At 38.1% G+C, this 14,457-nt stretch overlaps 1 protein-coding gene across 1 annotated transcript in view; it reads right to left on the minus strand.

Moving 5' to 3' along the window:
• Positions 1–6,569: 6,569 nt before the first annotated feature.
• The window catches only part of xkr4 (XK related 4), a 32,316-nt gene continuing 24,428 nt past the window's right edge, over positions 6,570–14,457 (minus strand). Inside the window, exons 3-4 of the mRNA XM_046409040.1 lie at positions 12,586–12,940; positions 6,570–10,020 (exon numbers count right to left, since the gene is read on the minus strand). Coding sequence (XP_046264996.1) covers positions 9,420–10,020; positions 12,586–12,940 — 956 coding nt within the window. The 3' untranslated portion in view covers positions 6,570–9,419. The remainder of the gene's footprint in view (positions 10,021–12,585; positions 12,941–14,457) is intronic.

Below are 14,457 nucleotides of genomic sequence, written 5' to 3' on the forward strand. Positions count from 1 at the left end.
CACAAATGAATTCAATAATAAAGAGGTGTGTCTGAATACATTTGCCTGTATAGTTTACATACTTATTCTTATTGATGCCAGCAAGAGTTTCAAACAAGTTGGGGCAGAAGCAACGAAAGACTGAGGAAGTTGTGAAATGTTTGAAAAACACCTTTGGAACATTCCAGAGGTAAATAGGTTCAATGGTAACAGGTTATTGTATCATGATTGGGTACAACAGGGGCATCTACAAAAGGCTCAGTCATTCACAAGCAAGGACTACATGGGCTGATCAGCACTTCAGAAAAGCATTGTCAGTTCAGTTCAATTCAATTCAGTTCAGTTCAGTTTATTTATACAGCGCCAAATCACAACAACAGTTGTCTCATGACGCTTTGCAAGTCTAGACCAAACCCTTTAATTAGTTCATCCAGTTCCTTTGCAAATGACTATGTTATGTTTTTATTTACATTTTCCACACCATTCCACACCACCAAACTTTTTTGGAATATAATGTGATAACATAGTTTTAAAATTAATAGAAAAACAGCCATCCAGTATGAACAGTGTAAAATGATGTATGCTGTCTCTCTGGCCTTGACACATGACTTCACAGAGAATGAACAGATTTGATGACAAGCCTTGAAAGTTCTTAGTCAAAGTAAACTGATCGTTATATGTAAAACTAATGGTGTGCCCTTTTTAAATAGCTTTCCCTTTTTGTTATCCTTCATTACAAGCACTTTGCCATTGCACTGTAAATGTAGTTTTGGGAGAATAAAACTGCTGTATCCTGATATTCATATTTTGATCATGTTTCACACAACTCTGCATTATCTGTTCTGCTGGGGAGGTACAACTCAGAAGAACTGAAGTTAAAGAAAAGGAAAATAGACATGATGATCTGCAAAAAAGTCTTGTGCTCAATTCAAGTAAGACGAAACTAAATGATCACTGTAGGAAAACTTGTTATGCTTTTCATTCTGATTTCTATTTGTGAGCTTGACTCAAGTATCTTCTCTCTGTAATATTTGTAACTGAATGCTTTACTTCTGTGAACTGACTGCCTTTTTCCTTATTCATGTTGCTGGTTTTGAGATTATCTAACATTTCTGGATCTTAATTATGGCAATATAATATAAATGTTGCACTTTTAAGTATTGAAATCCACTTCAACCAGTTAATAAATCTATTTTATTAAGGTGTTTCATGTGAATTTCTTGGTTCATCTTCTGACCTAACCATCCTGTAATTAATAATCTATGCACAGGATTTATCAATATTCAGTGGGTTTCCCAGTCAGTATATTGTTTCCTGGCATATGGAGCATGACTTTCAGCTCATGTTCCTCAGACATTACCAGTACCAAAATCAGTACCATACAGTACCAAATCTTGTCCAAGTTAAGACTCAAGTTACTCAAGTTAGGACCCAAGTCCCAAACTTCAGTTATATGTTCACTTCACTAGATGAATCAGTGGGGCAACAGGTCACATGATAGAGAAATTACAATAATAATAATCTTCCCTGGAGTCCTTGTGTTTTCTTGTCTGACAGGTTCCCACAGATTGTGGTTGGATCTCCTCCTGTGGTCCTGCTTGAATCTTACTGCGATTACTACTGTTTAGTCATAATCTATTTTAATTCTATTACTACTCTGTACAGCTGCTACCATTATTATTGTTAGTGCTATTGTTACCCCCCCCAACCGGTCAAGGAAGATGGCCGATGGCCGCCCATCTTGAGCCGGGGTCTGCTCTGAGGTTTCTGCCTTCTAAAAGGCAGTTTTTCCTCACCACTGTCGCCAAGTGATTGCTCAAGGAGGAATGTTGGGCTCTCTCTATTTACAATTTAATTAAAGAGTTTGGTCTATACCTGCTCTAATTGGAAAGTGTCATGAGATAACTTTTGTTGTACATTGGCGCTATATAAATAAACTGAATTGAATTGAATAAGTCTTTGCTGTTTCATTAATTGGTCTCCAGTTGTTCAGTTCTGCTGGTATCAGACTCTGATTATCAGCTGATTAGTTCACTAATCTCACTTTGTGAGTGTAAACCGCTGTTCTTAACAGTTGGAAGGGTTTCTGCACACCACTATTACTCTTGATAACAACAGCAACAATAATAATAATTATTATTATCATTGTTATTATTATTTTAGAATACTGTTGCTGCAATTCCCAGTGTAAATAAAAGAAACTTGAGGCCAGAAAAATGAGCACAGTGTACTTTGTACTTTATTAAATGAATTTTGGTAGTTTGTGTTGCATTAGATTCAAATAAAAATTTACAAAAATCCCATATATACAAAAATGGTGTTTTGTTCATGTTCATCACTCTTGATTTATTTCTATAATAAAATGTACTTTTTGCCCATTTAACGCATTTTTTTAGCACTTCAGACTTTCATCACACAATGCAACTTACTGAAAAGACCAATATTTTTTTTTGTATCTTTTTAAAATACACCACATATACCACATTTATCATTTTTTACTCTATAGAATATTGTCATAATTACAGTCGTCATGGCGGGATCAAATCTTTAAAGACACCCTTCACAGTCAGAACTCAAAAACAGAGGAATGTTCTTTGTTAACGTGTACACTTTGCATACATTTATTTACAGATAAGCTTTTAAGTTGATCAGTTCACTATCTGTGGTACTCCTTGTTCAAATACCACTCTAAAAAGACATCTGTACAGAATGATTATACAAGTGCAACTGAAATTCATCAGTATTCACCTGCTAGTTACTGTGCTTATACTTAGGCTGAATTCCCCATCTGGAGCTGTGACTGCTGCACAGGTTCTGTCCTGACCACCCAACATAAGCACAGCCATGTTCTGTGGTTAGACAGCCTTGTTCTGAGAGTTGACTTCTCTGTTGTGTTTGGCTGCTATGGGCAGACCTTAACAGCTGGTGAATTGGGAGAGCCTGAGGGCAGCTCATCAGACATGTTAGAGAGCTAGGGAGGGTACCGAAACCACTAACCGCTAACTGCTGTATGAGCCACATAATGGCATCCATTGAACTTTGACATGTCTTTCTGCAAAGAACGTACCCCATCTCTCACAATGGTGGTCAAAAAGAAACTATTTGCTGTTAGCAAGAGATGCTATGCTATGCTATGCTATCCCTTCCAGCTGTTGAAATATTTGGGTTATGATGCACGTAAAGGCATGCTATTATAATTATGTATTATAATCTTGAAGATGACTCTATGTATGATTAGTATACTATACATATATTATTATTATATCCCTGTAAATGTAATTCCCTACAATAACTGAATTTTAGTAGTGACTCAGAAACAATTGGTTGAGATGTTGTGGTATTCATCAATAACCTTTACTGTAACTGTCTTATCCATTGACTGACTGGCTCATTCCTAACAGTACAGGATGAAGAAGTGCAGTGAGGAAGCTGAGGCAGAGAATGGGAGACTTTTCTTTAGCACTGTGATCCCATACATTGCTTGTGTATTATTTATTTATTTTTTTTTTACTTACAAAATGAATGTCTTACAACCAAAGGCATTCACCAGTCAGCCATATTTCCTGCAATTCACCTGAGAGATGTTCAGGTTGCAAGGATGCAGGACCAATGTCTACACAACTTACCTGTTGGACTCAACACTAGTATAAGCACAGTAACTGCTGCTCACACATAATGCTACACACATACACACACACACACACACACACACACACACCACACCACACACCACACCACACACCAGGCTAACCAGAAAATCAATGTGCTTTCATTACAGCTTCAAACAAAGTCCTGGATTAGAAAGTTGAAAGAAAGACAAACATAGAAATATATTCTCCTTAAGGCAAACAAAACACAGAAAGCAGCTTTTGAGAATAACAACCAGAGTGAGAGAGGGAGTCTGTTGATGTGTGATTTCCCGTTTATGATGCACCTGCAGTGAGCAGGATACTGACCGCCGTTCAAACGTTAGAGAACTTCAGCACCTGTGGAACATTAATGGAGGATTCCTTTTAATGACAGCACCTGTTTTTTAAATCTCAACTCTGAGATTACACAAATCATTGCTTGGAATAAAGAAACCGAAGGCAGACCTAAATAGTAATTTAATCCCAGGGCCACAAGCAATAAATAATGTGCTTGAGGGTCCAGCGCTGCCATGTGCGTACATGATGTATGAAATTAAAGTGACGAAATCCAATCCAACTCTTTTGATTGCTTTCAAAATAAGCGCCAAAATGAAAATGAATAATTTAAGTCAAGTTAACTGGATGGAGTTCATAATTCAAATTTAAATATAAAAAAACCATTTGTTTGCAATGTAAGTTTTGCACATTTTCTGCTCGTTTCATTTTGTATTTCCTTATTATCCACTTATTATCCACTATCCACTAGCGTCATACTCTGGATTACACAGAACATCATTTGTTAATGGAATTTTCAATTTAATTTTGGGACATGCATTATTTTCAGATTAACTGAGTTCCGTACAGAAACAGGTAGCAGAATCTAAAGTGTGTCATAGCAGAAAATGTCTTGCCAATGAGAAGGTGGAGGGTATTCAGGTATTCCATGAAACAAACTGAGGTAGCTTTATGTTCTTATATATCAGTACACATTACAAATATAGTATGCTAGTTCATGAGACGATGATCAGTAAACAGCAAGTAAAAAGGCTACACTTGATTCAGGAGACACTGCAAATAAAAGTACATTGAATTACAATGCTCTAAAGTCCCTTTCAAATCATCTAAGGCTGCAGCTACACAGAATAAGCCACAGAGCAGAAACCTGCTCTTCAACCCTCAATCAGACTTTCTCGTCTTCCTTGTATAAAATAATAGCAATACTCTCAGTGAGCATACAGTTATTTCATTTTTCACAACTCCAGCGCTGACCAATAAACCTTTATACATTATATTAAAATGATTTGACTAATAAATTAACAATGAGAATGAATTGTTTTAGATGCTGATTTGGTCTGATGACTTCTTGAACAGGCAGATATAAATATAAGCTGATTCCTCCCTCTTCACAGGCCCAGAAGAAGCGCTGAGCAGTGCAGTCTTGTACAGTGAGCTTCATCTAACAGTATAGTGCCATCCTGAAACATGTGCTTCTTTTACTTAGACAGACAGACAAATTAAAAACAAACAAAACCCTGCTGTCTAAATTCAGGTGTGTCATTCTAATAGTCTGGCGCCTTTGGCCTGCAGGAGAAATAAGGTGCAGGCTACAGAACTCCACACCCCACACCACATATATATATATATATATATAACTCATATTCACTAGTGCCACCAAGTCCTATGGACTGAATCTGATGTGTAAAACTTGTAAAGAAACCAAAAGCTCCAAATTAAGTACAAGGCAAAAAGATAATGTTAAAAGAGCTGCGGGTCCAAAAGAAAAACTGAAGCAGCCATTAAAGCAAGAAATATTCTCTATTAGCTGATCCGAGAACACACTCATAATTAATTCATTCATTAACTGATGAATGAATAAATTAATATGTTTTGTCATTTATGCTTCAATATACAAACTTTGTCATGAACTACACTCTAACTGGAAGAATAGGACAATTCAGATAAAAGCATCCGAAAGCTTTACAAATCCGAAGAACCATACTACTGCGTTTGCAGGTTCATCTCAAACTGCAAATTATGTATACTTTATATTTTTGCAACCGTTTCCAAATCCAGGCTGTACATTTTTGGTTAGATTTTTGGATGTATTTTACCTACAGTTATAGGCCTCTTGTACAGTATGAAACAGTAGGCAATGCAGTTTAATCCCAGGTAGATTTTCAACAATAATCAATATAGATATTCTATAGTGACTTAAGCGCATATTTTACATCGTATTGCAATTGCAAAACACTCAAATTACTAAACTTTGTATGGTATGCAAAATGATTGGCTGGAATGTAAAGCATTTGCGACATGATAAAACATGCAAAACTGCTGGTATGGTGCTTTTAAGTCTGACAGAACAGAGCAGGTTTGTTCAAAATTACAAATCACAAATTATCGCTTTTTGACTTGCCACCACCAAAAACGCATTTTTTGAAAAAAACTGCCACAGACCATTCAAACTTCAACCTTGTGACAAAATCACAAATCATTATGGTATTATGAAAGTTGTCGTTACAGTGGGTCGTGGAAACACCTCCAGCTTCACTCTTTGCTTTGAATACACTATATGGGCAAAAGAATTGGGACACCTGACCATTACACTAACAGGGACTTTAATGACATAGCATTCTAAAAACATAGTCAGCTTTGCAGCTGTAACAGCTTCCACTCTTCCAGGAAGGTTTTCCACAAGATTTTGGAGTGGTTTTGTGGAAATTTTAGCCCATTCATGCAGTAGAGCATTTGGTCAGACACTGATGTTGGATGAGAAAGTCTGGCTCGCAATCTCCATTCAAGTTCTCCCAAATGTGTTCAGTGGAGTTGAGGTCAGGGCTCTGTGAAGGCCAGTCAAGTTTTCCACACCAAACTCATCCAACCATGTCTTTGTGCACTGGGGCACAGTCATGCTGGAATAGAAAAGGGTCTTCCCTAAACTGTTGCCACAAAGTAGGAAACATAGCATTGACCAAAATGTCTTGGTGTGCTGAATCATCAAGATTTCCCTTCACTGGAAGTAAGGGGCCGAGCCCAACCCCTGAAAAACCACACCATCCCAATACTTTTGTCTATATAGTATACACACTGTGCAGTTGCTACATATTAATATCTGAAATAATAACATGATCAACACAATTCAGCCTTCATACACAGAAGAATACGACCAGCAGAAGTCAGAACTGCTTGGTGCCCCTGTGCTGGTTAGGTAAAGCATTATGAAAAGATTTACAGTCTCATGCCATGATTATCCCATTGACTCATTTTGTGCCAGTCTCTTCTTCTGTGACCCTTAGAAAAAAAGACATTGTACTTTCTTTCTTTTGTGCCATTATTTAAAAAAATTCAATAAACAATATTACATCTAAATAGTATTTCATTGACTCTATAATCATAAATAAGAGGGCTAAAATGGTGGTTTTGACTAACAGCTCATTTACAACATATGATGATTCCCTGAAGTCAGCTGTTTGAGTTGGGAGTATAGGGGACAGGGTGTAGTGTAGATATAAGGTAAAAGTCTGCTCTAGCTGTGTCTTTGTACTCTGAAACTCATATGTACATACTGTACATATGTGAATATGTACATCATGTTACTGTGACTGACGCTGGTACTGGAATCAGTCTGTGGCAATGTTAGACAGTCTATTCCACCTGTCCAACACTCTAATCATATCAACGTATCATAAAATCTCCTGGTACAGAGATTCATGGACCCCAGAATATGACTCTTTCCAGTCAAGATCCAGAATTGTTCGTATCTGGGAATCATTGTGATCCAGTTGCTGTCTGTCATCATTTAGATTTTAAGATGTATGTTTGTTTTTGTTTTAGAACAGTAACATCATGTGTCAAAGTGGGAGAAATAATAATAAAACTGTCCAAAAATTGCAAGCAAACTTTAAACTGATGTGGTGCTTTGGATGAGATAGAAGTTATGTTGCTTGAATAAAGTAGATCATCTGTCCAGAGCAACAGTTTATCTGAACTCCACCACACTCCACCCATGTCCTCATCTGTCCATCCACTATTTTACCCAGACGTTTTCCCTTACTTCATTCCCATTGTTGGAAACTCTTCTGATGAATATCTGTATCTGTTTTTGTACAGGAATTCTCAAAGTTTTATTTTCTCTACTATACTGCTACTGAGGAGCCCTCCAGTCTGTGATTTTACATGAACTGTGTTAAGAAACCATGATATGTGGTATGATGGTCGTGGTTCAAGGTTTTATGCTGGTCAATCATATTGTGAGCATTTCTGATTGAAGCCGGTGTACTCTACTAACACTATGCTAACTGGTATTGTGAGGCTTGGTGCAATAACATCAAAAGCTGTCGTTAGCAAGTTTATAAAAGAACAAGCGAACTTTAAAATCAAAATGTCAAGGTGTACCTTCACTAATCAATGAAAGCACAGAGCTGATTCAGGCATCACACCACATGTCCTCCTGAGCTGCTTCTCTTGATTAAACACCATACACACACACATGTGGCACACACACACATCATCATCATCATCATCATCGAATACCAACCAATACACACGTAACTACAAAAAACACCAAATTACAATGACTTCAGTACCCTCTACATCATCTCTAAAGTGAAAAAATGCTGCATGTTGTATCAGTGTACTGTACATCCTGGTGGTTGGTTTAGTTTGGCTGAGATGGCTGCTTGTCTCATTTCCATTTCCTGCATCATCTTCTCCTTTTCACTGCTGTTTGGCGCTTTTCTCATTTCTTCTGATCTCCCCTCCACATTCTCCTTCACAGACTCGCAAAGATCAGTATGATATCACAACCTGGTTTAGGAGGCCTGCAAATAGTTGAGTTGAGCTGCCAGGAAGATTTTTTTTTTCTTGGCATTGTGTGAATTTGTCTTATTTCCCTGTGGAACAAAGGTCGCGGAGCTTGTGTCTGTCCAACTGTCAACCCTTCTGTCTCATTCCCTGTCCCTCTTTCCAGCCAGGTTTGGTTAATTTTATCCAAAGAAACCACAATGACTGAATATAGATGCTACTGTGACTACTGTCATCATGTAGTTCACTAACCTTCTTCCAGTGCCAGAATTATCCAAGAGGAATGACATGTCTAAGCCAGAGAAGAAACTTTTAGATTACCCAGCCATCTCAAAGGTATTCCACTCCTCAGAAGCCAGAGGCTGTTTCCAAGGAACCATTTTTGGCACAAAAGAACGCGATGAGTTTCTGAATTTCCAAATTGTTAACACATTTCCCTACACATTAAGACAAATTTGACAGTTTAAAGTTTCTACTATCTCCAAATGAATGATCATTTCCTTTTCTCATCACATTAGAGAAATTTCTGTGTAATTCAGGTGTCATTTAGGATAAAGTGGTATATCTGATGGCTTAAAACTCATATGGATGAACGTGAATGTATTCTTATTTTATTTTGAACTTTCCCAAACAAAACTGAACTGTAAATCACCCTCTCAGGGAGTCCAAGTCCGAGGGAGGGAGTGTTGATGCACCCTGTTGTTTTGCAATTTAGTTCACACCAGACAGGATTTCCCTGATGATAACAAGTCAAAATAAACAGAAACAATCCTACAAAGAACCCAGACACATTCAATGACATCAACTGCACTGCACACTAACTGCTCCACTAACTGCTAAGTGGGTGCTGATGCCAAGGAACAGAAAAAGAAAAAGGGAAATGAGAGACGTAAAGTGAGATTGTTGGTAGTAACAAATTCTTATTGCCACAGTCCCTGTTGCTGTTTTCATGATAGCAGAATAATCCTCTGATGCCTGTAATTCTGTATGGGTTCCGAGAGAGTAGAACTATAATGTGGTTTCATATTCCAACCTCTCCTGCATCAGAGCATCGTCTTTGTACTGCAGCCGTGGAGGTGTCAAGGAGCAGTCTATGGCCAGGATTGCCTTGCGTATACTGCGGTCAAGGACATGACGCTCCCAGGCTGGGTAGCGGTTCCTACAAAGATCGATCTTGATGATGGTCTCTTCGAGGCGTGGCGCACGAGATGATGGTGTGGATGGCACTGTGGGTCGGACCTGAAACACCGGCATGCAGCTGTCCCGCTCAGAATACTTTCCCATGTCACGCTCCAGGGTTGTGGTGCCACCACGATTGGACCGCAGTGAGTTGGTGGCACCTTCAGATGGTAGTGTAGAGAACTGAGCAGTGGGGTCCAGGTCAAGACCCTGGCCACTGAGCGAGCGTCCAAAACGTGGCCCATTGGGATGGAAAAAGGCATAGTACATGAGCATGAACACCACGCCGGTGAGAAAACTGCTGAAGATGACACAGAGTGCTGGTACTGCAAAGGCGTCAGTGGTGTGAGGAGACCGGTAGAGATACCATAAAGCACTAAGAGCAGCATTCTCCACCAGGATCACCAGGTAATAGACGAAAAGCCGACACCTAAACAAAGACATGAGGTGTGATAAGAAGAAATTAATCACATAGAGAAAAATCAAATCACTCAGCAAAGCATAAGGCAGTGTTCTCCAATATTAGCAAGATAGGTAAATGTGTGGTTGGAAGTGCCATATTGTAGGAGGCTGGAAGGATGGTTACACTAGTTGGTCAGACCAACAAACACACATACCTCCACAACATCGATATGTCTTCCATAGAAGACATCCATCACTTCCACTAAATATTTATGCTCAGGTGTCAAGAAATAAACTCTTCAATTTGGACACTCCAAGAGCCATCCCTTCAGTACTAACCTTGGATGGAAATGTTAGTGTACGTAAATGGATGATATGTTAAAAAAAAACAAAACAAAACAAAAAAAACAGCATGAAATTAGCTGTGAATGTTGATGTGAATTCTGATCTTGATGACCCATAGCTTGACACTGTAACAAATTATCCTTTATATATTATCCTTTCATACTCCCAAAGGAGTTACTTCTCAGAACAGAGTAGTGTACAGTGACTGACCAGATCTGGTGGCATTCTCATGCCCAACACCTATATTGTGAAGGCAGTAAATACACCTGCAGGAAGATAGGTGGGAGATGTTTTCTTGCACACTGCTATCTTAGTGCCACTGACCAACAAAAATCTGGTTTGAAGTGTTTTTCCTGCTTTTCAGTGGGTGTGGTATTCAGATGTGTGTGACCTTTGGGATGTGTAGAAGTACACAGAACATTAATGAACATTAGATCCTAATTGATCCTAATTAATTGATGTACCTCATGGACACAGAAAGACACTTACTGTTTCTGCTGCAGGGAGTTGTTTAAATACAAGTGTACCACTAGACACACCTGGGTTTTAAAGCGAAAGGGAAACTGGTTTTATTTGTGTTCTACCCAAAACAGATTATGTGCACAAACATCTTAAATGCACTTTAGACTATGCACTAAAGATTGTTAAAAGAGGCACTTCAGCAACTCTTGGTGGCTGCAATTGACTGTAAAAGCTGTACTAATCATGTTTTTATCATGCCAGTGAATAAAATGACTCCAGTTTCCCCCAAATATTGAACAATACATGGTTTATGTTCATGTATTTTCTCCATGAAAATGAAGAATGTTGTGTCTTTTATGTGGTGTGGTGACGGAATGGGTGTGGAAGTTCCGGTGGTAGCTGCAATGTGAAGAAAAAAATTGTAGAAGGTTGATTTTTTTGTTATTATTAGAGATGCAGGGACAAGTTTTCAGCGTTCTCAGCCAGGACTGGAGACCAGAGAGCCAGTTTCACGTATCTCTGATTCCAAGCGAGTCTATTTTACACCTGGGCCACACGTCATGTGCAGTGGTGTGAGGAGACCACAGGTGCAGCAAATAACATGAAAAACCTCTAATATAGGAAGAACTCCAACTCTCTTACATTTCCAGTTATGTAGAGCGGCGCTTGCGAGATAGTCCAAAATTAATTGGGGCTTACGGAGCTGTAGCCCCAAAATGTAATTTTCATAGTACAAGAAATATTTTTCTGCTAATTTTCTTTGATTGATTAAAGTTTGTGTTTTGTTTTAACCACACTTCTAACGTCTGTAGCTATTGTTAGGAAAATGTATAACTACTATAATACACAAAAATGAAACCATATTATTGTGGTTATTTTCATGTAATGATAATTGAAGTGCCTCTTGTAATGTAACACTGCTAATTGTAAATCTTTAAGCGACTAATCAGCATGCATTAGCAGAATGCTAGTCCTTTATAGGCAAAACTGTCTGCCTTGTAAGAAAAACGAATGGGCATTAGTATTTTTTCTGTTCAATTCTAATCTTCAATTCTAATCGATACTATATTTGCAAAAACTAAAATAAAATATAAAATCTAGAAGTAGATGTACATAATTATTTTAGCTACTTAGCTCCATTCACTCATTGAGGACTATCTCGTGAGTGCCCCCTAGGTGAACTGCAGCAAACTTTCGGTACAATGGGTTTTAATAAAGAGTGGACAGGTTGTCCTTAGTACAGCTGCACCGCGCATGCTAACATGTCTTTAGCGTGAATGTTCTTCACTATGAGTGAAGAAGACACAAAGCTTGCAATTTGTAATACATGTAAAGCCAAACATTGGGGGACGACCACGAAAACGTTCGGAACAACTAACCTTAACACCATCACCCAGTTTGAAGAAGCTAGCAAAGGAAAAGCAGCTAGAGCTCAGCTCTGACTCAAGCCAGCAGCCTCTCCTATTTTTCCATGTAAAGAAAAATAGTGTAAAGACCAAAACAGTGTAAAGACCAAAGCAATTATGAGGAAAATGATGGAATTCGTGGCCCTAGATGATCAGCTGTTCTCCATAGTTGAGAAAAGAGGCTTCAGAAATCTGGTAAATTACCTCAATTACCTTGAATTTATAAGCATGTAAAATGATAGAAGTAACTGTCATTTGTTTTATATAACAAATACATTATTCTGTTACATGAATGGACTTGTTTAAAATGTCAGATGACTGAAATTGATTTTTCTTTCTTCAGGTCTACATCCCAGCTGAAAGGAGTTGAGCATCCTCACCTTGTTCGTCCCTCCTTGACGTTAAACCAAGAAAAGATGTAAATTATGCCCACTACCATATCAAACACAATCTCCTCCCATTTGCTGATGCAGAAGTCTGTCTCACAATGGACAATCCAGAAGGTCATGATGCACCAGTGCAGGACAATGAAGATGCCAAAGTAGAGTTGGAACACAGAGGCAAACAGGGCAAAAGTGATGACTCTTGCAGCAATAGTGAAGAAGTGCCAGCAGAACTGGATGGTGACAGCCAGGTAGCTGATGGGCTTCTTGTCATCACGAGACTCTCGCAGGGCCTTCTGGTAGGAAGCTAGTGCCCAGGCCAAAGAGACAAGGGAGGCTGCTGCTGTCATACCTGCAACAGACAGGCAGACAGTGACAGACTTGCAACATCAGTGGATTGAATTTTAGTGCCACATCAGTATATGAAACTTTTGGAGTAAACAAAGCAATCTGTAAAATGTTAATTCAAGGGTTTTTTTTAAGTTCATTTTGATTAAGCACTTCCGTATGCTTGACTTGATCAAATTTACAATGAATAATATTTCCTTTGATTTCATTTGCATTTATTTGTTTATGATCTTTATATTATCCTTTATTATGGAGCACTTTGTAAAGTCTGTTGCAATATAAGCACAATAAATGAACCATTTCTAATTTTTGATGACAATTATTGCGATATCACCGAGGGTATGGTTACATATAATCCAATATGCCAATTAGGTTGCTCATAGGACTTTTCATAGCGGACATTATGCTTTGTCACAGTGACCTTTACTGTATACATAAGATAAAACGGCAATAGTAAAATGTTTAGACAAACACATAGACTATACATCAAATGGTGTACAAGGAAAAACTGAAAATAATATAATCACATGCAATTCCTACACAGGCAACTGAAGCAATGGAAACCATTTTTTTTGGCTTGGGGTAGAAAACAAGAAAACAGCTTTTCTGTTTTTTTTTTTTTCAGAAAAATGATAGTGACCAAGTTACAAATCTCTGTAATCACACAGTGTCACTGTGTATGTATGTGTATCTTTGCTAGCAGTAACAATTCATCAAGAATGAAAAGTAGAAAAAAAAACTGAAAACAAGAACAACAAAAAATCAATTTTTATTCAAATAAAAGCTATTAATGATCATGAATTATGATAATGATTATGTCAAAGACAGACAGGTAGAAAAAAACTTATTAAAGACTCGCATTCATCTGCATTTATAAACACACACTGTAGCCCAGCTTCTGATTCATAATGTTCAGTAGCACTCTCTGTCAGTAATCCTATCTGATATTTTTTAAACTAAATCCATCCACTGAGTAATTCAGGGTATTTACAGCAACCCTTAAGTTAAACTTAATACCTTTTTAAAACCATCACGACACTGAATTGCAAGTGTTAATCAAATCTAACATTTACGCAGATTTTAACATATATAACACTACACACAACAGAATAAATTTAGAGAATCACTGATGTTGACCACATATTGCATATTTATTTCACTTAGTGAATAAAAATAAAACAACCTACAAAAAATGTGCCACGAAGAGCACACTGGCTGGCATTCACTGCAGGAACTGTTGGTGCATTACAAACTTGCATCTGCTATACGAACTGTTTCTGATATCACTTCACAAACTGGCATCCACTCCATGAACTGTTATTACCAGAGGTCAGGCGTAGTTGGTGGAGCCGTAACGCTGGCTTGTACCGTGGAACTAGTTTGCGGTTGTGGGGGTACTGATGCAGCAGCACAGAAAGTTGAGGGTGGTAGAGTTAACTGCTCTCGCCGACCGCACATTCCATTTTTATGTTTGGTGGATTGCATATGCAACCGAAGTGCTGCGAATAGCTCCCATCCAGT

This window comes from Scatophagus argus, chromosome 13 (genome assembly GCF_020382885.2).
Source record: "Scatophagus argus isolate fScaArg1 chromosome 13, fScaArg1.pri, whole genome shotgun sequence".
Lineage (NCBI taxonomy): Eukaryota > Metazoa > Chordata > Actinopteri > Scatophagidae > Scatophagus > Scatophagus argus.